General features: G+C 36.5%; 1 protein-coding gene across 1 annotated transcript in view; it reads right to left on the bottom strand.

Moving 5' to 3' along the window:
- Positions 1-22,083, bottom strand: part of COL11A1 (collagen type XI alpha 1 chain) — a 222,646-nt gene that overhangs the window by 165,755 nt on the left and 34,808 nt on the right. Inside the window, exon 4 of the mRNA XM_019956964.2 lies at positions 18,775-18,937. Within this exon, the coding sequence (XP_019812523.1) occupies positions 18,775-18,937 (163 nt within the window). The remainder of the gene's footprint in view (positions 1-18,774; positions 18,938-22,083) is intronic.

The raw sequence follows: 22,083 nt of genomic DNA, 5'->3' as shown, positions 1-22,083 counted from the left end.
GCTCTACTAATATAAAAGATATATTTCTTAAGTGAATTGAAGTTTTAGCAAATCAAAATTGGCCCTTTTATGAAATATATAAGCCTAAGAGGATTTTTCAAGTATATATGTGTGTGTATATATATATATATATATATACCTTTTACTCTTTTACTTTTAAAAAACATTTTTTCAGTAATATTGTGAAAACTTATTTGCTTACTACAGAGTACAGTCAATCTATACATATGTCCACTGAAGAATCAAAGATGAGGGTCATGCTGTCAAAGGTGAAAGCCAGAAACACCCGTGGCAGATTCATGTTGATGTATGGTAAGATCAATACAATATTGTAAAGTAATTAGCCTCCAATTAAAATAAATAAATTTATATTAAAAAAATAAAAAGATTTTATTGTTTGTAAAATGTATCTGGAGTAAAGTTGATACATGAGTAATAATATATATATTGAAAAAAGTATTTCTGGTGTCATAAATTTATATAATACAATAACTAACCTTAATAGTTTGATCATAAAAAAAAAAAAAAAGAAATGGGAATTCTTGGAAAGAACTACACAGTTCTCTTGAAGGAAAAAAGCAAATCTGTTACACAGCATTTCTAATTTGAGGAGGTACTTCATGCCTTACAATTGGAAGACAAATTTAAGGCTTCTCCCTCCCCAAACTCTTTTCTTAAAAAAAAAGCACAAATAACACACAATTTTTTAATAGGCACAGATACATCATAAGTCATAATAAATGTATTTCTTCTATAACTTTTAGCAGTAACTTACACAGAAATTTGACAGCCAGATAACTTTCAGAATCCTTCACCCTGTTTATCTACCAATCGGTCATCTACCCTTTAATCAACACATATTTATTCAGGAAAAGTAATATGCTGACACTATAGACAGGCAAGAGAGAAGTAAAAAGGAAAATCAGACCCAGATCCTACTCTCAGAGACTCTTTGTGACCCCATGAACTACAGTCCACCAAGCTCCTCTGTCCATGGGAATTTTCCAGGCAAGAACACTGGAGTGGGTTGCCATTTCCTACTCCAGGGGATCTTTCCTGACCCAGAGATTAAACCTGCATCCTTTGCATTTCCTGCATTGGCAGGCAGATTCTTTACCACTGTGCCACCTGGGAGGGTATAACCTGGTAAGGGAAATTACTTAGACATATTTCTTTAGTATTTACTGAATTCCAATTATGAAAAGCAGGCTTCTCTTGTAGCTCAGTTGGTAAAGAATCCTCCTTCAGTGCAGGAATTCATCTGCAATGCAGGAGACCCAGGTTCCATTCCTGGGTCCAGAAGATCCCCTGGAGAAGGAAATGGCAACTCCAGGCAGTATGCTTGCCTGGAGAATCCCATAGACAAAGGAACCTGGTGGGCTACGGTCCACGGGGTCACCAGTGTTGGACACGACTTAGGGACTAAACCAATTATGAAAAAAATAAATTGGGCCAGCAGAGGTTGGGGATGAGACAACTTTCATCTGGGAAAATCAGAGGAATGATCTAGAAGGACCTGTCATAAATGAGATCATGAGAAAGTGTCTAATTTTTCTTTTAAATATAAAGGTACGTAGTATTCTTTGTTGGCTCTCAAATCCTAATCATTCATGCTGCTCTCTCTCAGCCTGTGCCTGAAGAGTCTGACCCCACAACACACATCATCAGACTGTCTTGCAGGTGGTTTCCAGTACACACCATGAAGTGACCACCAGGAGTTAGGAGTTCGGAAGGTGGGAATAGAGGGTGGAGTAGTTTTACCAGACATTTTCCTGCCTGACACTGCAGTCCGGTACCCTGACAGCTACTGCCACTGTCAGAAAGCACTTGAGCAGGGCTCTAGCTCTCACTGTACTGCTATCTATCATGGAAAATGGGAAAGGCAATGCTCACCAGGTAACTCTCCCTCCTTATTCACACCTCCTAAATCACCTCAGTAAAAATTCAGTTTCCTGCTGGAACCACAGTGAACTCATAGGGACTATGAGAGAATAGAGAAAGACCACATGCTTAAAGGCCCTGAAATAACAATAGGTACCTTCCTTTTATGCATATACTGTGTTTAAGGATTCAAATAATCAGTACAGATATGTATCAGTTTCCAGGAAAGTGTGCTGTTTCTACTAGATGACACAGTTTATACTCTGGGCTCTTGATTTTTTTTTGCTGGAGGTGGGGATAGGGGTGGGGCTAGGGGGCTGGGAAGACACTGTGCAGCTTGTGAGATCTCATTTCCCCAACCAGGGACTGAACTCTTGGGTCATGGCAGTGGAAGCTCAGAATCTTAACCACTAGGCCACCAGGGAACTCCCAGTAGCTCCTCTTCATAATGAGCCAATCTATATTGTTCAGCTAAACTCAATGGAATATAAACATCATGAGAGCAAGGACCTGTCTGTTTCATTCTCCCAGGTTTCCACAAATCCATGGAATAGGCCTGCACATATTAATATTAATAAATGTCTGTTTGATAAATACTGAAAGTGAAAGTCACTCAGTCAGGTCCAACTCTTTGTGACCATGTGTAGTATACAGTACATGGAATTCTCCAGGCCAGAATACTGGAGTGTGTAGCCTTTCCCTTCTCCAGGGGATCTTCCCAACCCAGGGATTGAACCCAGGTCTCCTACATTGCAGATGGTTCAATAAATAGATACCCAGGCAATTAATTTATTCACCATTACAAGATTCAATTTTAACAACTGTAAATTAAAAATATTATTATTTGTCTTGAATTTCCTACAGATTCTTTAAAAGCTAATACCTACTTAAACAATTTTTAAAGTGTAAGTATACACAAATGTTAGGTTCAATTCCTACAGTACTTGATACCAGTTACAAGAGAACACACTTTTGAGTTCAAACTTCTAAACATGTTTATGAACTGTATAAACATATAAAATTTAAGAAATGCTGCTGGAGAATCCCTTTGTAATATTTCCATAAATATACTCCAAAAAAGCTTGAGTGTCAGAAGACTTAAAGAGTAGAACACTTAAAGAATAGAAGAGAAAGAAAAACACATTTAGTGAAGCAGTTTCCAGCATGTGACTCTGTAAAAGCAATAGCTTAACAAAATTATATAGTGTCTCCCTAGACACTAAAACTTCTGTTCATATTTGATATTAAATCTTTGCTGAAAAGTACGGTGGATCCTGGTAGAGGTTTAATATTGTATATCCAGGAACAAGACTGACATTAAATCTTTAACATGGGATAACATTCTCAAAAAGTAGAGATTATCAGAAGATTAATTGCAAAACTATGCTTCCTGTTACTCAGACTTCTGAATTTGCCAAGGCATTAACTCTCATCACAGTTGTTCTTTTTTTTTTTCCAAACATTCTGTACAGTTAATGATTCTTTCTCAAATATTTTGTGTGGAAAGGAAGACTGCCAAAATGCTTAGAATTTTAGTTTAACTGAAAAATGCATCAGAGATTGCATCTGCACTATAACTCAAAGGAAAAAAATGAAGAAATCCCACATAATCACAGACAGAACTGCTACCCACACAGTCTTTATATTTCACTGTCTCAAAATCAGCTTAAGAAATCAGTTGTAAGAAAATGAGTAGCATTCCTATGTTACTTGAATGCACTACTAATTCAACAACTATTTACCAAGTATTACAGAAAATGCCTAAAGTTATATAAACACTACCACAAAAAGTATAAAATAAATATTTATCTTGTATTCTTACTGAATATAAGATAACAAACATTCTTACTAAAAGATATCTATCAATGCAGCTCTTATTATTATTCCACAAATAATAATAAAAGAGTAAAAGAAAAGAAAAAAACAATTAGAAAAAATGTAACAAATCTGGTCTCTTCCTATCTTGTTTGCCAAGATGATCTATACTCCGTGAATTAATAAGTACTAGAAAGCATATTTATTTCATCCACTTAAAAATATTTTCAGGTACTCTTCTAGACACTGTGGATACAGTGCAAAGCCTCTGCTCTCTTACATTTCAGAGAAGGAAGGAAGTGAAAGTCCCTCAGTCATGTCTAAATCTTTTTGACCATGGAATTCTTCAGGCCAGAATTCTGGAGTGGGTAGCCTTCCCCTTCTCCAGGGGATCTTCCCAACCCAGGGATCAAACCTATGTCTCCCATATTGCAGGCAGATTCTTTACCAGCTGAGCCACAAGGGAAGCCCCAGAAAACTGGAGTGGGTAGCCTATCCCTTCTCCAGTGGATCTTCCCAACCCAGGAATCAAACGGAGGTCTCCTATATTGCAGGCGGATCCTTTATCAACCAAGCTATGAGGGAAGCCCTACATTCCACAGAAGGAAAGAGAAAATAAAACATAGTATCAGAAAGTAATAGGTGCTGGAAAGAATACAAAGCAGTTAGGAGAGATATTTAGAAGCTTGTTGTTGTTCAGTCGCTGTCATGTCCAACTCTCTGTGACCCCATGGACTAGCCCGCCAGACTCCTAAGGCAGAGTGCTGTATTATAAAGTATGATCATGAAAGATTTTGCTGATAAGGGGCTGTTGAGACCGAGACAACAAGGAACCAAGAAAGTAAGAAATGCATAGAGATATCTAAGGGAAAACCTTTCAGGCAAGAGGATGAGTAGATGCTTAGACCCTAAGGCTGGAGCATGATTGATGTGTTCAGAAATTATGCCCTATGGATCAGAGGGAGCAAGGAGCCATTGATGAAGTCAGAGAAAAGGGGCAAAAGGTGTGAATGAATCACTTAGGAGCCTACAGAACTCTAAATGATATGAAAAGCCACTGAACAATTATAAACAAGGAAGTGACATTCTTTGCTGACTCATTCATCCTTTCAGCCAGGTGTTATTTGACAGGAATAGACCTACTAGTTTAGGCTTGATGCTTAGAGAACAGACTAACAGAAAGGCAGAGAGAAAGAGAAATCAATCAAAAGGCTTCTGCACTTTTATTTTCCATACGTATTTAAGTAATGTAGACCTTCCTTTTTCTTGAGGTACTGGAATTTAATTTCTAATATATCTTAGGTAGAAACAAGAGGGAAAAATTGGAATAAGAACTTAGGCCTTAGCTTCTTTGGTGATTTTAGTTTCTCATACAGTAATAATTGTGATGCTATTTGTCAACTGGATATAAATATAAATGTATATGCATATACTTATAGAAATTATAATTCCTACAATTATAAAAAACAGATAACTCTAATTGTTATAATAATAAATAATATTTTACTGGCACTTACTGTATATCTGCCAGTCTTCTAAAAACTTTATATAGTCATATTGTAATGAACTAGGTCATGCCTTTAAAATCTAATTCCTAAAAAAAAAAAAAATATTTTGAATAATTTATCACATTATTATTCTACTTCTTTGAGCTAATAATAATTTCACACTAACTGTTTAGTTCAGTCTCTCAGTCACATCCAACTCTTTGCGATCCCATGGACTGTAGCACGCCAGACTTCCCTGTCCATCACCAATTCCCAGAGCTGGCTCAGTCTCATGTCCATTGAGTCAGTGATGCCATCAGTGAGCTAATAACAATTATTATTAGTCGGTGAGCTAATAACAATTTTGCACTAACTGTAGTTTGACTATAAACCTCAGGAAGTATATAGAAAGACGGTGAGATAAGATTATTTGGTTCAGGGTACTCCTATCACGTTTCAAAATTTCATTAAAAACACATAGTTCATAAACCATAAAATAAGAGAACTAAAGGCTTTTGAATTTAGCTAAAATTCCAAGCATTTCATGTTTTAAGGAAACATTGACTATTTGCTACCCGTGGGCTTCGCAGGTGACGTTAGTGGTGAAGAACACGCCTGCCAAAGCAGAAGACAAAAGAGACTTGAATTTGATCCCTGGATAGAGAAGATCCTCCAGAGAAGGGCATGGCAACCATTCCAGTGTTCTTGCCTGGAAAATACCATGAAAAGAGGAACAGGCTACCGTCCATGAGGTCTCAAAGAGTCAGTCATGCGTGCTCATTCAACCCTTTACACAGATTGTAGCCCTCCAGGCTCCTCTGTCCATGGGATTATCCCAGCAAGAATACTGGAGTGGGTTGCCATTTCCTCCTCCTATGGCTCCTGGCTTTGCAGGTGGATTCTTTATCCACTGAGCCATCGGGGAAGTCCCATTTGCTACCTTATGTAAAGCCTAAAGTATGAAGTTTCTCTCTCCCTTAACCCCACTTACCCAATCAGTACTAAGATCTGTCAATTGTACCACACATTAGCATCCTGAAACAAGACCTTTCTCTCCATTTCTTCTGTGATGACCTTGTCTCTAAGTAACCTTTTATTTGAACTAAATGTTTCAACATATCAGTTTTTGTTTTGTTTTGTTTTGTTTTCTAACCAGGTTCTTCTGATTCTAGACTAACTCCTTCACTGACAAAAAAGGAATTTGTAAAAAAACAATCTCAATATTTAATTCCTCTACTTAAAGAAACTTCTCATGGCCTATGGTTTAAAGTTTAACTATCTCAGGGTGGTATAAAATGCACTTCATAAACAGGCCCTAAAACATCTCACTAAGTCATCTCCTAAATATCCCCCAAAGCAAACTGGATTCTCAGATCCGCTGAGCTCATTCCAAACTTCCATCTTTTGCACATGTGCCCTCATCTTTAAACATCCTTTTATTTTTTTCATTATTTTGCATACTGCATTTTCTCCCTTGAACATTTCTGTATCTTTATTAGAGACAGAATTTCTATCTTATTACAACTATTTATTTGTATCTCTATATAGGTAATTTAGGAGAAGGCAATGGCAACCCACTCCAGTACTCTTGCCTGGAAGATCCCATGGGCGGAGGAGTCTGGAAGGCAGCAGTCCATGGGCTCGGAAAGAGTCAGACACGACTGAGAGACTTCACTTTCAATTTTCACTTTCATGCAGTGGAGAAGGAAATGGCAACCCACTCCAGTGTTCTTGCCTGGAGAATCCCAGGGATGGGGGAGCCTGATGGGCTGCCGTCTGTGGGGTCACACAGAGTCGGACACGACTGAAGTGACTTAGCAGCATAGGTAATTTAAGCACAGTGATGTTATATAATATGTATTCTATTTCAACAGAGAATAGTCAACTACTTAATGTACAACTAACTTTCAAAGGACATGTACTATCCTGTACCTCTCTTAGCTCCTTCTCCACCCAGTCAGTCAGTTCAGTTCAGTCACTCAGTCATGTCTGACTCTTTGTGATCCCATGGACTACAACATGCCAGGCTCCCCTGTCCATAAACAACTTCCAAAGCTTGCTCAAACTTAATATGCATCGAGTCGGTGATGCCATCCAACCATCTCATCCTCTGCCATTCCCTTCTCCTCCTGCCTTCAATCTTCCCAGCATCAGGGTCTTTTCAAATGAGTCAGGTCTTTGCATTAGGTGGCTAAAGTATTGGAACTTCAGCTTCAGCATCAATCCTTCCAATGAATATTCAGCACTGATTTCCTTTAGGATGGACTGGTTGGATCTCCTTGCAACCCAACGGACTCTCAAGAGTCTTCTCCAATACCACAGTTCCAAAGCATCAATTCTTCAGCTCTCAGCTTTCTTCACATTCCAACTCTCACATTCATACATGACTACTGGAAAAACCATAGCCTTGACAAGATGGACATTTCTTGGTAAAGTAATGGCTCTGCTTTTTAATATGCTATCTAGGTTAGTCATAGCTTTTCTTCCAAGGAACAAGTATCTTTTAGTTTCATGGCTGCAGTCACAATCCGCAGTGATTTTGGAGCCCAAGAAAACAAAGTTTGTCACTGTTTCCACTGTTTTCCCATCTATTTGTCATGAAGTGATAGGGCCACATGCCATGATCTTAGTTTTCTGAATGCTGAGCTTTAAGCCAACTTTTTCACTCTCCTCTTTCACTTTCATCAGGAGGCTCTTTAGTTCTTCTTCACTTTCTGCCATAAGGGTGTTGTCTTCTGCATATCTGAGGTTATTAATATTTCTCCCGGCAATCTTGATTCTAGCTTCTGCTTCTTCCAGCCCAGCGTTTACATGATGTACTCTGCTTCTTCCAGCCCAGCGTTTCTCATGATGTACTCTGCATATAAGTTAAATAAGCAGGGTGACAATATACAGCCTTGACGTACTCCTTTTCCTACTTGGAACCAGTCTGTTGTTCCATGTACAGTTCTAACTGTTGCTTCCTGACCTGAATACAGGTTTCTCAAGAGGCAGGTCAGGTGGTCTGGTATTCCCATCTCTTTCAGAATTTTCCACAGTTTATTGTGATCCACACAGTCAAAGGCTTTGGGGTACACAGTAAAGGAGAAGTAGATGATTTTCTGGAACTCTCTCACTTTTTTGATGATCCAATGGATGTTGGCAATTTGATCTCTGATTCCTCTACCTTTCCTAAAACCAGCTTGAACATCTGGAAGTTCTTGGTTCACATACTGTTGAAGCCAGGTTTGGAGAATTTTGAGCATTACTTTGCTAGCATGTGAGATGAGTGCAACTGTGCCATAATTTGAACATTCTTTGGCATTGCCTTTCTTTGGGATTGGAATGTAAACTGACCTTTTCCAGTCCTCTGGCCAATGATGAGTTTTCCAAATTTGCTTGTGTATTGAGTACAGCACTTTAACAGTATCGTCTTTTAGGACTTGAAATAGCTCAGCTGGAATTCTATCAACTCCACTAGCTTTGATTGTAGTCATGCTTCCTAAGGCCCACTTGACTTCGCACTCCAGGACGTCTGCCTCTAGGTGAGTGATCACAGCCTCATGGTTATCTGGGTCATGAAGATCTTTTTTATATAGTTCTTCTGTGTGTTCTTGCCACCTTTTATTTATGTCTTCTGCTTCTGTTAGGTCCATACTATTTCTGTCCTTTATTGGGCCCATCTTTGCATGAAATATTCCCTTGGTATCTCTCATTTTCTTGAAGAAATCTTTAGTTTTTCCCATTCTATTGTTTTCTTCTATTTCTTTGCACTGATCATTGAGGGAAGCTTCCTTACCTCTCTTTGCTATTCTTTGGAACTCTGCATTCAGATAGGTATATCTTTCCTTTTCTCTTTTGCCTTTAGCTTCTCTTCTTTTCTCACTATTTGAAAGGCTTCCTCAGACAACCATTTTGCCTTTTTGCCTTTCTTTTTCTTGGGGATGGTCTTAATCACTGCCTCCTGTACAACGTCATGAACCTCCATCCATAGTTCTTCAGGTACTTTGTGTATCAGATCTAACCCCTTGAATCTATTTGTCACTTCCACTGTATAATCATAAGAGATTTGATTTAGATCATACCTGAATAGTCTAGTGGTTTTCCCTACTTTCTTCAAGGCTGAACTTGGTAATAAGGAGTTCATGATCTTAGCCACAATTAGCTCCCATCTTGTTTTTGCTGACTGTATAGAGTTTTTCCATCTTCAACTGCAAAGAATATAATCAATCTGATTTCAGTTTTGACCATCTGGTGATGTCCCTATGTAGAGTTGTCTCTTGTGTTGTTGGAAGAAGGTGTTTGCTATGACCAATATGTTCTCTGGCAAAACTCTGTTAACTTTTGCCCTGCTTCATTTTGTACTCCAAGGCCAAATTTGCCTGTTACTCCAGGTATCTTTTGACTTCCCACGTTTTGTTTTTTTTTTTTTGTCCTTCCAGACAGGTGGTTCTAACAAAGCCTTAACTGCTAGCAGGCATAACGTACATTCATATATTTGCTAGTCTTCATTAGATATAAGCACTGTGCAGAGTTTGTGTTTGATGCCACTGATTCAGTATCTAAATTAAGTGGATATAAATTCTGCTGTCAATAAACTTACAGTCTAATGAGAAAGAAATGCATTTTAGATAATTACAAAACAGCACAGTAATAGTGACAACAAGAATGCAATAAAAGATGGCTTTTTTTTTTTGAGAAGTTAATAAAATGCCACAAAGTAATGATAAGCCTTAAAGAAAAAAAAAAAACAAACAAACAAGAAATCAGAGATAAAACTTACAAAAGGGACAAAACAAAGTGTGTGATACGTTATTGTAAACTGTTGGCATCACAAGATAATCTTGTGATGCATTAACAAGGAATTGCTCATATTGGAAGACGAACAATATCCTGAACAAGTATTGTTTTGGATCTTCTATAGAGTTCTGAAATCTGAATTAACCTCAAATGCTATACAGAGTGGATCAAAAAACAAGGCCCAATTATATATTGTTTACTAGAAACCTACTTTCAGTATAGACACATATAGATTAAAAGTATAGGAATGGAAAAGATAGACTATACTATCACTAATCAAAAGAAAGCAAGAGTAACTATGTTAATTTCAGGCACAGAAGACTTCAGAATAAAGAAAGTTATCAGAGATAGAGAGAGATGCTCTATATTGATAAAGGAGTCAATGGTCCAAGAAGAAACAATAGCTCTTGACGTGTGTGTGCCTAACACAGAACATCAAGCTGCACAAGACAAAAGGTGATATAACTGCAAGAAGAAATGGAGTAATCCATTATAATAACATAGTTGGAAAGTTTAATACCCTTCTACCAGAAACTGAGAGATCTAGCTGCACAAAATTAGTAAGGACATATTTGAACACAACAGCATTATCAATCAAAAAGATTTAATTGACTTCTATACACTATTTTATCAAACAGCAGATTATATATTCTTCTTGCACAGAATATTCACAAAAACAGACCACCTTCTGGGGCATAAAACACACCTAAACAATTTAGAAGAGCAGAATTATAGAATTATACAATATCAGCCCTTAGAACAGAGTTAAATTAAACTAGACATCAATAACAGAAAGATTTCTGTAAAGTCTTTTTTTAAATGGAAAGTAAACTACACATTTCCAAATACAATGAGTCAATGGTGCTATCTCAAAGAAAATTATAAAATATTTTTGAACTAAATAAAACACAACTCATCAAAATATGTAGTATGCAGCAAAAGCAGTTCTCATAGAGAAAATTTTAACATTGAATACAAATACAAGAAAAGGAGAAAAATATAAAATCAAATCATCTAAGATTCCACCTTGGAAAACTAGAAGAGGAAGAGCAATTTAATTACAAAGCAAGTAAAAGAAAGAACTAATATAAATGAGAGTCAAAACCAGTGAAACTGAAAACAATAACAAAATATGAACAAGATCTAAATGAGAAAAGCTACAAAATGTTGATGATATATCAAAGTACTAAATAATTGAGAAATATTCCATTTTCACAGATAGAAAGACTCATTATTGCCAGGATGTAAGGCTGTCCGAACTTGATCTACAGCTTCAACTTTCCCAGTTAAAAATCCCAGGAAATTACTTTGTGAATATCTTTAAACTGATTTTAAAATTTATAACAAGAGGCAAAAGGCCCAGAATAGCCAACTCAATTTTGAGTGAGTAAAACAAAGTTGGGGAACTGACACCCAGACTTCAAGACTTACTATAAAGTTACAGTAATCAAGACAATGTAATTTTTGTGATAGAAAAGACAAGTAGATCAATGAAACAGTATAGAGAGCCCTGAAGTAAACCCACTAAGTATAGTCAAGTGATCTTTGACAAAGGAGCAAACAAAGGCAATACAATGGAGTAAAGATAGTTTTTTCAACAAATTGTACTAGAACAAGAAATCCACATGCAAAAAAGTGAATCTAAACACAAACCTTACACCATTTATAATAATTAACTCAAAATATATCATTATCTAAATGCAAAACTATGAAACTCCTAGAAGAGAACATTAAGAAAGGTTAGATGACAACTGGGTAGAGCAATGGCTTTTTAGCTACCACATCAAAAGCATGGTGCATGAAAAAAAAAATGATAAGCTGGACTTCATTAAAATTAAAAACTTTCACTCCACAAAATACAATGTCAAGGAAATGAGAAGACAAACCAGGAGAAAGTATCTGTAAAAGACATATCTAATAAAGAATTATTCTTTAAAAAACATTTAAAACAAAAATAACCTGATTAAAAAATGGGCAAAAGGCCTTAACAGATACCTCACCAAAGAAGATAGAAAACTGGCAAGTAAGTATATATGAAAAAATGCTCAACATATCATCAGGGAAATACATATTAAAACGAGATACTACTACACACCTATTAAAATGGATAATAGCCAAATAGTGCCAAAACTGTGAAAGAAGAATTTTCATTCATTGCAATGATAATGCAAGATAGCACATTCCTTTTGGAAGACAGTTTATTAGTTTCTTACAACTAGGCATACTCATACCATATTATCCATTTACATTCCTTGGTATTTACCCTAAGAGGCTGAAAACTTATTAACATCTTAGGTAAATATGATATCATCATGTTATCATATCAACATGAAAACCTGAACCTGGTTATCTATATAGATTTACTCAGTTATCAAAACTAGGAACCAATCATTAGGTTTTTCAGTAGATGAATGGATAAATAAACTGTGATACATTCAAACAATGGAATATTATTCAGTACTTAAATGAAATAAGCTATCAAGCCATAAGGACATGGAGGAAATGCAAATGTATAATACTATTCTAAAGGAGATCAGCCCTGGGATTTCTTTGGAAGGAATGATGCTAAAGCTGAAACTCCAGTACTTTGGCCACCTCATGTGAAGAGTTGACTCATTGGAAAAGACTCTGATGCTGGGAGGGATTGGGGGCAAGAGGAGAAGGGGAGGACAAAGGATGAGATGGCTGGATGGCATCACTGACTCAATGGACGTGAGTCTGAGTGAACTCCAGGAGTTGGTGATGGACAGGGAGGCCTGGTGTGCTGCGATTCACGGGGTCGCAAAGTGTCGGACACGACTGAACGACTGATCTGATCTGATCTGATCTGAAGTGAAGGAAGTCAACCTGGAAAAACTAAAAACTGTATAATTCCAACTATATGACACTCTGGAAAAAGCAAAACTAAGAAACTAGTGAAAACTTAGTGGTTGCCAGAGTTTAGGGGAAAGGCAGTGATAAATAGGTGGAACACAGAGAAATTTTTGTGCATAAACTTCTTCATGAGATATTATTTATACATGTATTGTACATCTTTTTAAGTGAACAATGAAAAGAAATAGAGAAAAATAGTAGAAAAAGTGGAAAAGACTATAGATCACTTCAAGAAAATTAGAGATACCTATCTTTGATTTCATGCAAAGATAGGCACAATAAAGGACAGAAACAACACGCAACTAACAGAAGCAGAAGATATTAAGAAGAGGTGGCAGGAATACACAGAACTATACAAAACAAACAAACAAAAAAGTGCTTAATGACCTGGATAACCAAGAGGGTGTGATCACTCACATAGAGCCAGACATCCTGGAATGTGAAGTCAACTGGGACTTAGGAAGAATTACTTTGAACAAAACTAGTGGTAATGATGGAATTCTAGCTGAGCTATTTCAAATCCTAAAAGATGATGCTGTTAATGTGCTGCATTCAATATGCCAGCAAATTTGGAAAGCTCAGCAATGGCCACAAGACTGGGAAAGGTCAGTTTTCATTACAATCCCAAAGAAAGCCAATACCAAAGAATGTTCAAACTATCATACAACTGTGCTCATTTCATATGCTAGCAAGGTAATGCTCAAAATCCTTTGAGCTTGGCTTCAACAGTACATGAACCAGGAACTTACATGTGTACAAGTTAGCTTTAGAAAAGACAAAGGAATTAGAGATCAAATTGTGAACATTGGCTGGATCATAGAAAAAGCAAGGGAATTCCAAAAAGAAATCTGCTTCTGCTTCACTGACTACACTAAAGTCTTTAACTGTGTGGATCACAACAAACTGTGGAATATTCTTAAAGATATGGGAATACCAGATAACCTTACCTGTCTCCTGTGAAACCTGTATGCAGGCCAACAAGCAACAGTTAGAACTGGACAGGGAACAATGGACTGGTTCCAAATTGGGAAAGGAGTACATCAAGGCTGCATATTGTCACCTGCTTATTTAACTTATATGCAGAGTACATCATGCAAAATGATGCATGATGCATGCTGGATGACTTACAAGTTGGAATCAAGAATTCGGGGAGAAATATAAATAACCTCAGATATGCAGATGACACAAACCTTATGGCAGAAAGCAAAGATGAACTAAAGAGCCTCTGGATGATGGTGAAAGAAGAGAGTAAAAAAGTTGACTTAAAAATCAACAATCAATAAAGTAAGATCACAGGAGCCAGTCCCATCACTTCATGGCAAATAGATGGGGAAAAAGTAGAAACAGTGACAGATTTTATTTTCTTGAGCTCAAAATCACTGTGGATGGTGACTGCAACCATGAAATTAAAAAATGCTTGCTCCTTGGAAGAATGGCTATGACAAACCTAGACAGCATATTAAAAAAACAGAGATATCACTTTGCCAACAAGGATCCATGTAGTCAAAGCTATGGTTTTTCTAGTAATCATGTATGGATGTGACCGTTGGACCATAAAGAAGTCTGAGCGTTAAAGAGTTGATACTTTTGAATTGTGGTGTTGGAGAAGACTCTTAAGAGTCCCTTGGACAGCAAGGAGATCAAACCAGTCAATTCTAAAGGAAATCAACCCTGTATATTCACTGGAAGGACTGAAGCTGAAACTCCAATATTTTGGCCACCTGATGCAAAGAGCTGATTCACTGGAAAGGACCCTGATATTGGGAAAGATTGAGGGCAGAAGAAAGGGGCAACAAAGGATGAGATGGTTGGAATATCACCTACTCAAAGACATGAGTTTTAGCAAACTATGGGAGATAGTGAAGGACAGGGAAGCCTGCTGTGTTGCAGTTCATGGGGTCACAAAGAGTTGGACACAACTTAGTGACTGAACAACAACAAAACATGCACCTACCAAATAACCCAAGCATTCAACTTCTAGGTACTTAACTAAGACAAATAAAAATAAATTCCCACACAAAATGGGCATGATTATTCACAAGAGCTTTGTATGTAGTAGCCAAAGTATAGAAACCATCCAAATGCTTTCTAGCAAAACAGATGGATTAAGAAACTGTGTTTTATTCACACATTAGAAAACTGCTCATTAAAAAAAAGCAAAATAAAGATACATAAGAAAACATGGATAAGACTTAAAAATGGTATGCTGAATAACAAGTAGCCAAACTAAAGAGAATGCATACAGTACAATTCCATTTATAAAAGTTTCGTAACATATAAGTTGTAGTGATAAAACATAAATTAGAGATTACCTGGGGTTTAGGATGGAGAAAGGATGGATCATAAAAATACAGGAGGAAAATTTCTCTGGGTGTGATGACAATAATTTCAGAGGTATATATGTGTGTGTGTATATATATAATATATATATATATATATATATATATAAAAGTGTGTGCGTGTATGTGTGCTGTCACATCCAACTCTTTGCCACCCTATGAACTGTAGCCCACCAGAGACTGCTCTGTCCATGGGATTATCCAGGCAAGAGCGCTGCAGTTGTTTGCCATTTCCTTCTCCAGGGGATCTTCCTAACCAGGTGTTAAACCCACATTTCTGATATCTGCATTGGCAGGTGGATTCTTTACCACTGAGCCACCTGGGAATCCTCATATATGTATACACATATATGTATATGTCACAACTGATTAAATAGTACTCTTTTGATATTTTTATATTATTGCACTTCAATTATACAAAAGTCTCAAAGACTGACAAAAATGTATCTAGACTGGGAAAGATGGATAAATGTGAAAATTGTTTCCATCTTATCATGCTAATCTACAGGAAAACTGTGTCTACTGGCATACTATCTTTTTAAGTATGAACCTTGGAAAACATATGCAGTTTAAAGGGACATGGGGACTTCCCTAAGGGTCCAAAGCAGAGGAAACAAGTTCAACCCCAGTCAGGGAGGACTGCACATGTCACGGACCACAGAGCCCAGCACCACTACTAAGGTTATGCTCCAGAGCCCATAAGCCACAACAACTGAGCCCATGGGCTGTCATTACTGACACCCATGAGAAAGCCCAAGAGACCAGGCCTTGCAACAAGAGAAGCCACCACAATGAGAACCCTGGACACTCCAGTGAAGAGTAGCCCTGGCTCACCACAACAAGTAAGGCCAGGAACATCAATAAAGACCCAGTGCAGCCAAAAACAGTCAAAATAAATACATTTAAGAAAAAAAAAAACAATATTCTTAGCAAGAAAAAAAGATACAGAGTCACAATCTGTCTAGTACTAGTACTTCAAGCACTTTACATGCATAAATTCAATTTTTTAAAAATACGAGAGAGATTATATTACTGTTCTCATCTGAAGACTAAGAAATTAAAACTTACAAAAAATAATTACACAGAGAAACATGATTAAGCTATGTATTAGGATTCAAAATCAGATTTTTATCATTCCCAAATCAATTCTTATATTTACTCTGCCATGCTAAAAGTATATAATCTGAATTATGGGTCTACATATTCATTTTGGCATTTTCATATAAACTAATTTTGTCATACTTTAAAAAATATTTTTAGTTTTGCTTTTATTATTTAATGCTGAATTCTTAAAACTCTACAGATTGCAATTCAAATACTGCATATTAGACTTTTTTTTTTCAGAAAAACAGCTGAAGTTACTTCAAAGTTTAGAATATGGTTTATGCATTAGATTGCTAATGTTTAATCAGATAAAATAATGATACATTTTGCTTCCAGCACCTCTGTCTTTGGTAGTTTACTAGATACCTCTCGGCTAGATATATTTTGGTTAGTAGTGGTTGAAGACACATGGAAATATTTTAAGGAATCATTTTTACATATTTTAATTGTTGATACTATAATCAGCCTATGAAACATAGAGGTGCTTATTACATATTTTTAATATGTAACATTAGGTTTAATTATTTATTTTGAAAAAAAAAAGAAGAAGCTTACTGTGATAGTCTGTAACTACACTTTAAAAACTCTGAACTGGACCCTAGTAAGTATGAGTGTAGTATATGGAAAAGAAAGTGGAATATAATCTGGTTTTATATGCGTGTAGGGTAGGGGGAATAAAAAATAAAAATTAAATGACATTCACCTAGAAGTAAGTTCAGGTAAAAATAGAAGTCTCGATGCTATGAAATGGTATGAAAAAGAAATCTAATCAATGTATATGTGTGTGTGTGTGTGTGTTAGTCGCTCAGTGATTTAGTTGCTCAGTGGTGTCTGACTTTGCGACCCCATGGACTGTGGAACCAGCCAGGCTCCTCTGTCCATGGAATCTCCAGGCAAGAATACTGGAATGGGTGGCCATTGCCTTCTCCAGGTGATTTTCCTGTCCCAAGTATGAATCCTGGGTCTTCTGCACTGCAGGTGAATTTTTTACAGTCTGAGTCACCAGGGAAGCCCAATCAATGTGTACATGTATCAAATACTATCTTTCAGAAACAGTAAATTTTGAGAACTAATAAATAATATTATATATTTCCTCTTATATGTTTTAATCATTTATGGCAAAAACAATCTACTCTTAATTTCCATTGTTTAACTTACACAAGCTCTGTGAATATGTACAGCGATAGATTAAACTAATGTATGAAATGAAACCTTCAACTGATATATTTCTTCCATATTACTCATATGTTCTAGGAAAATCAGGTGCTGTGTATTACAAAAATAGATTTAGCTTATGAAACTGATGTTCATAAACAGTTTAATTTTAAAATAGAATTCTGTAAGCCTAAAAATTAAATTAATTTATTTATATATTCATTCATTTAATAAATAAATATTCATTTATCATTTGTGTGCAATCAATGCATGATATTGGAATATCTGAGACTTTATTATTACATATTGTCTGAATCAGTTTGTCATTAATTTAGTGTGATATAATGTGTTAAAACATTTTGTTTAGCATCAAAGACCTGGGTATATACTAGTGCAGAAACTCAGAAACAAATAGAATCCCAAATAATCTGATATGTCACAAATAATAGTTCTATTTGAAATTATTCCATTGATTATATAACTAAGCACAGAAATGCAATATTCTACTGGCCCTCTGAATTTCCACTGTGGTTTTTGAAAACACATACTGTGTGTGCACACATATCTCTATATACATATCAGCAGAATGCAGCAAATGTATTTCCATGTAAAACTTGTCTATTAAACCATAATATATTATACAGCTTTACTTTGTTACACTTTGAAAACTAAGTTATTAAAAAATGGTATTAAAACAGTCACCAGAGTAATGACTGAATAGCTCAGGAGTGCACCCCTTCATGGAGTCAAATGTGTTCGTTCCATTAATAATTGACTAAATGAAAATTAAAGCAAGAGTTACCAGATACAGTGATGGAAGGGTCAAATAAATAATGCGATTATCATAATTGGCCAATTGTACCTGGAAAGGAGCTTTTAACCATTACCTTCACATTGAAATAGTGATTTTTAAAAATAAAGTTTATCTTTTGGAGTATCTCTATTTTACCTTGGAAATACACACACACAAAAAATATCTGACTTGTACATTTCATTACCTTAATCTCTGAGAGAAGGAAGTGAAGAAAATGTTCTTTTCTCCAAAGAAAACAATGCAAAGTACTAAGAGGAAAGCCATTTGTCTTTCCCAAGAATATAGCATGCCAGTATTTAAATCAACCAATCTCTATTACAGTTTCCCAGGTTTTATAGTCACCACTGTCTACTCATTCTCTTACTGAACAATAAAAAACATCACTGCTATACATACAGGGGAATAAATTAGGTCACCCTTTAAAGTTTACAACTTTGCTTTATAGCATATATGGATTGTTGCTGTTATTAACTCCACTCATCTGAATTAATAATATTCATAAAAAATAAAGTTTGATTTATTTTACCTCAAAAACTTCTTCATCCAAAATCCTTGTCCCAAAAACCATAATTCCATTGGTGTCAACGATTGCTTTCTCACTTCTGTCAAGCGGTTTTGTAGTTTTCTTCTTACAATCAACAATCATTGTCACAGTTTTCTTCTCCACGCTGATTGCTACCCGGTGCCACCTTAAAAAGCCAAATAATGCTGTAAGTTCCAAAGATGTTGTCAAACCATTATTGTGAAAGAACAATGTATTTTGAATTATACAAGTGATCTTAAATTATACAAAATGTAGGCTTATTTATTCATCAATCAGTTAACAAGTGGCTACTTAGTATCCAGAGCAGTGGTAGGTACTCAAAAAGTCACAGAGCTATGTAAATTGCACAGCAGGATTAGCTGTCTGTGCTGATAAGGCAGTGCCCATCCTCTGCTTCACCTTGTGTTGAAACAATAGCTCGATCTCACCATGCCCTCACAAGGTTATTTGATAGAGATTAGGGGTGGGATATGGGATAAGTAATAGTTTCTATGTACGTAAGTGCTTTCTTCCAATGTGGAATTTCACTTAAAAGAATTCTGCTTGAGAGATCCCCTGATATAGGCTCTAAAAGGGTATGTCTACTAATTGAATGAATGCTCCATCTGGAGCAATTGAACGTTTAATTGTAAGACACAATGTGCTTCTCTGTCTTTACTCGCATTTATTTCAAGTGCTTTCGTTTTCTTTTTCCACTTTAATTTCAAGACAGTTATATTTCACTACTGTGGGCAGGATCCAAGACTGAGACACAATATCTCTCCTTTCCAGAGTTGGCAGGAAGTAGGAACACTGAAAGAAAGCATAGTCAATGCATGTGTGGAGTGAGAGTCTCAATTCACTCTGAAGCTACTGCTCCAGCTAATTCAGAGCAGTGATGACAGGCTTTGCAGTGGGGGTGGGGAATGGGGGGGCGGCGGGGAGGAATGGAGATGTGGCCAGTCCTTTGGAAATACAAATACCCTAATCAAAATTGTAAAATGGTGGGTTTTATTAACAGTATCTTGTGCTAACATAAACAACTAAATGAAGATCACTTGCATTTTGCAAACCACTCTTTTATTTTTCCAAATGAAAAGTGCTAAATTAATATTCCAGAAGTTTCTAGGACTATATCCATAAAATAAAGTACCCAAAGAGTTGCAGGAGCCTTTCAAAAATCTGTTTCATGTGACTTGGCATGGCTACTGATGAGGACCAAGTATATTTCCATATACACTTAATCTTTGGTCTTTCCATAGCAATTTGAACTAGCATAGGCATCTGCTGGGTTTGAATTGCACAAAGATTTATATTAGGAGGCACTTAATACTGTGAGAGTAAAATTTACACATGTTTCCGCCAAGAAGTCTGTGTCTTCAATTAAACCCCCTCCACTACTGTGGGCATGTGCTTTTCATTAACATAAAATAAAAATGATTTCTTTCAATTGTTGCAAGTTGATTAGGACTCTAAATTTGAATTTTGTTGAATTAATTTAAGGTCTGATAATAATATGTCATAATCATGGTGTCACATACAATGTTCAAAATACTAAATTAACCTTAAATTTTGGAAACATTCTTAATTATCCTCTTTCTGTCATATTATACATTCATATCATCAGGAAATCTGTCAATCCTATATTTGCAGGATATTCAGGATTCAAATCTCACAATTTTGACCAGGTAACCATGTCTCTCTCCTAGACTCCTAACTGGTCCCTGCTCCCACTCTGATGCAACCAGAGTCGCCATTTTAAAATATGAGTCATATCAAGTTTCTCTCTAGCTAAAAGCTAACCTGATACTCCCAGTAAAAGCCGAAGTCCTTACTTTGCCTAACCCTGCCTCTCTTCTATCTCATGTCCACATTTCTGCTTTCTGATTCGCAGTATTCCAGCCTCACTTCTGCCTCTTTCTTGTTCCTTTCACCTAATTCACTTTGTCAGGAATGCTCTTCCTCCATAACCCCACATGCTCACTCCCTGGCTTCCAAGGTCTTAGCTCAAGGCAACCATGCCGAAGAGGACTGCTGTATCTAAAACAATCTAAAACAGTATACCCTACACTTCTTACTCTGATGTATTTTCATTCATAGAATTATCATCACTTTTCATATTAAGGATAATGATGTAAATTACTTGTTAAAGCCCAGTTTTTTCCTGGGTTTGAGAGGCAGTTTTTCCATGGTTCTGACAATGGTAATCTGAGTGTGAATTTTTTTTTCCCCATCTGAACAGCTATTTCTTTCTTATGTCTATAATCAAATGTTATATTTGTGATAAATCTTTTTAGTAGCCTAAATTCAGCAATAAAATATCAAGTACATTTAACAAACATTTATTTGCTTTTAGCTGCTCCTGAAATGATAGGGAGCAAAACAATATTAAACAATATTCACAATACAGAATTCAGCATGATTTTCTTAAGAGAGTGGCTGTTACTGGACAGTCTACCTGAATTCAAACCTCACCTTTGCCACTTTCCAAATGCAAGTTACTTAAATTCCCAGTACCTTACTTCCCTTATCTGTAAAATGGGTTTATTATTATTTTCTTCAAAAAGTTGTGAAAAATTAAAGAAGTTAACTTGTATAAGGTGTTCACAACAGTATACAGCACATATTGAGTATTATATAAAACTTCCTATGATTGTCAATATTAATAGTATTGGTGCATACATGCATGCTAAGTCACTTCAGTCATGTCCAACTCTTTGCAACCCTGTGAACTATAGCCCACCAGGCTCCTCTGTCCATGGAATTCTCCAGACAAGAATACTGGAGTGGGTTGCCAGCCCTCCTCCAGGGGATCTTTCCAATTCAGGGATCAAACCCAAGTCTCTTTTGTCTCCAGCATTGGCAGGCGGGTTCTTTACTGCTAGCTCTATCTGAGGAAGTCAAATCAGATCATTCTTTTGCTCAAAACGTCTACAGTGACTTCGTATTTACCCGGAATAAAATCCAAAGTGTTTCCAATCACCTATAATCCAATGTATTATGGGCTTCCCTGGTGGCTCATTGGAAAAGAATCCTCCTGCCAATGCAGGAGATGTGGGTTTCATCCCTGGGTCAGAAGATCCCCTAAAGAAGAAAATGGCAAGCCACGCCAGCGTTCTTGTCTGGGAAATCCCATGGACAGAGGAGCCTGGCCATCTACATGGGGTTGCAAAAGAGTCGGATAGGACTTAATGACTAAACAACAACACAAAGTATTATACCATTTTCCCTCCTGCTGCCTCTCCATCCTCAACGTTTCACTCTGTTCCTGCCACACTGGCATCCTTGATGTTGCTTAGGCCAAATCAGTCA

The sequence above is a fragment of the Bos indicus genome, chromosome 3 (genome assembly GCF_029378745.1).
Source record: "Bos indicus isolate NIAB-ARS_2022 breed Sahiwal x Tharparkar chromosome 3, NIAB-ARS_B.indTharparkar_mat_pri_1.0, whole genome shotgun sequence".
NCBI classification, from domain to species: domain Eukaryota; kingdom Metazoa; phylum Chordata; class Mammalia; order Artiodactyla; family Bovidae; genus Bos; species Bos indicus.
Note: the sequence above shows the minus strand (reverse complement) of the source record. Positions and strands in the feature narration are given on the sequence as shown.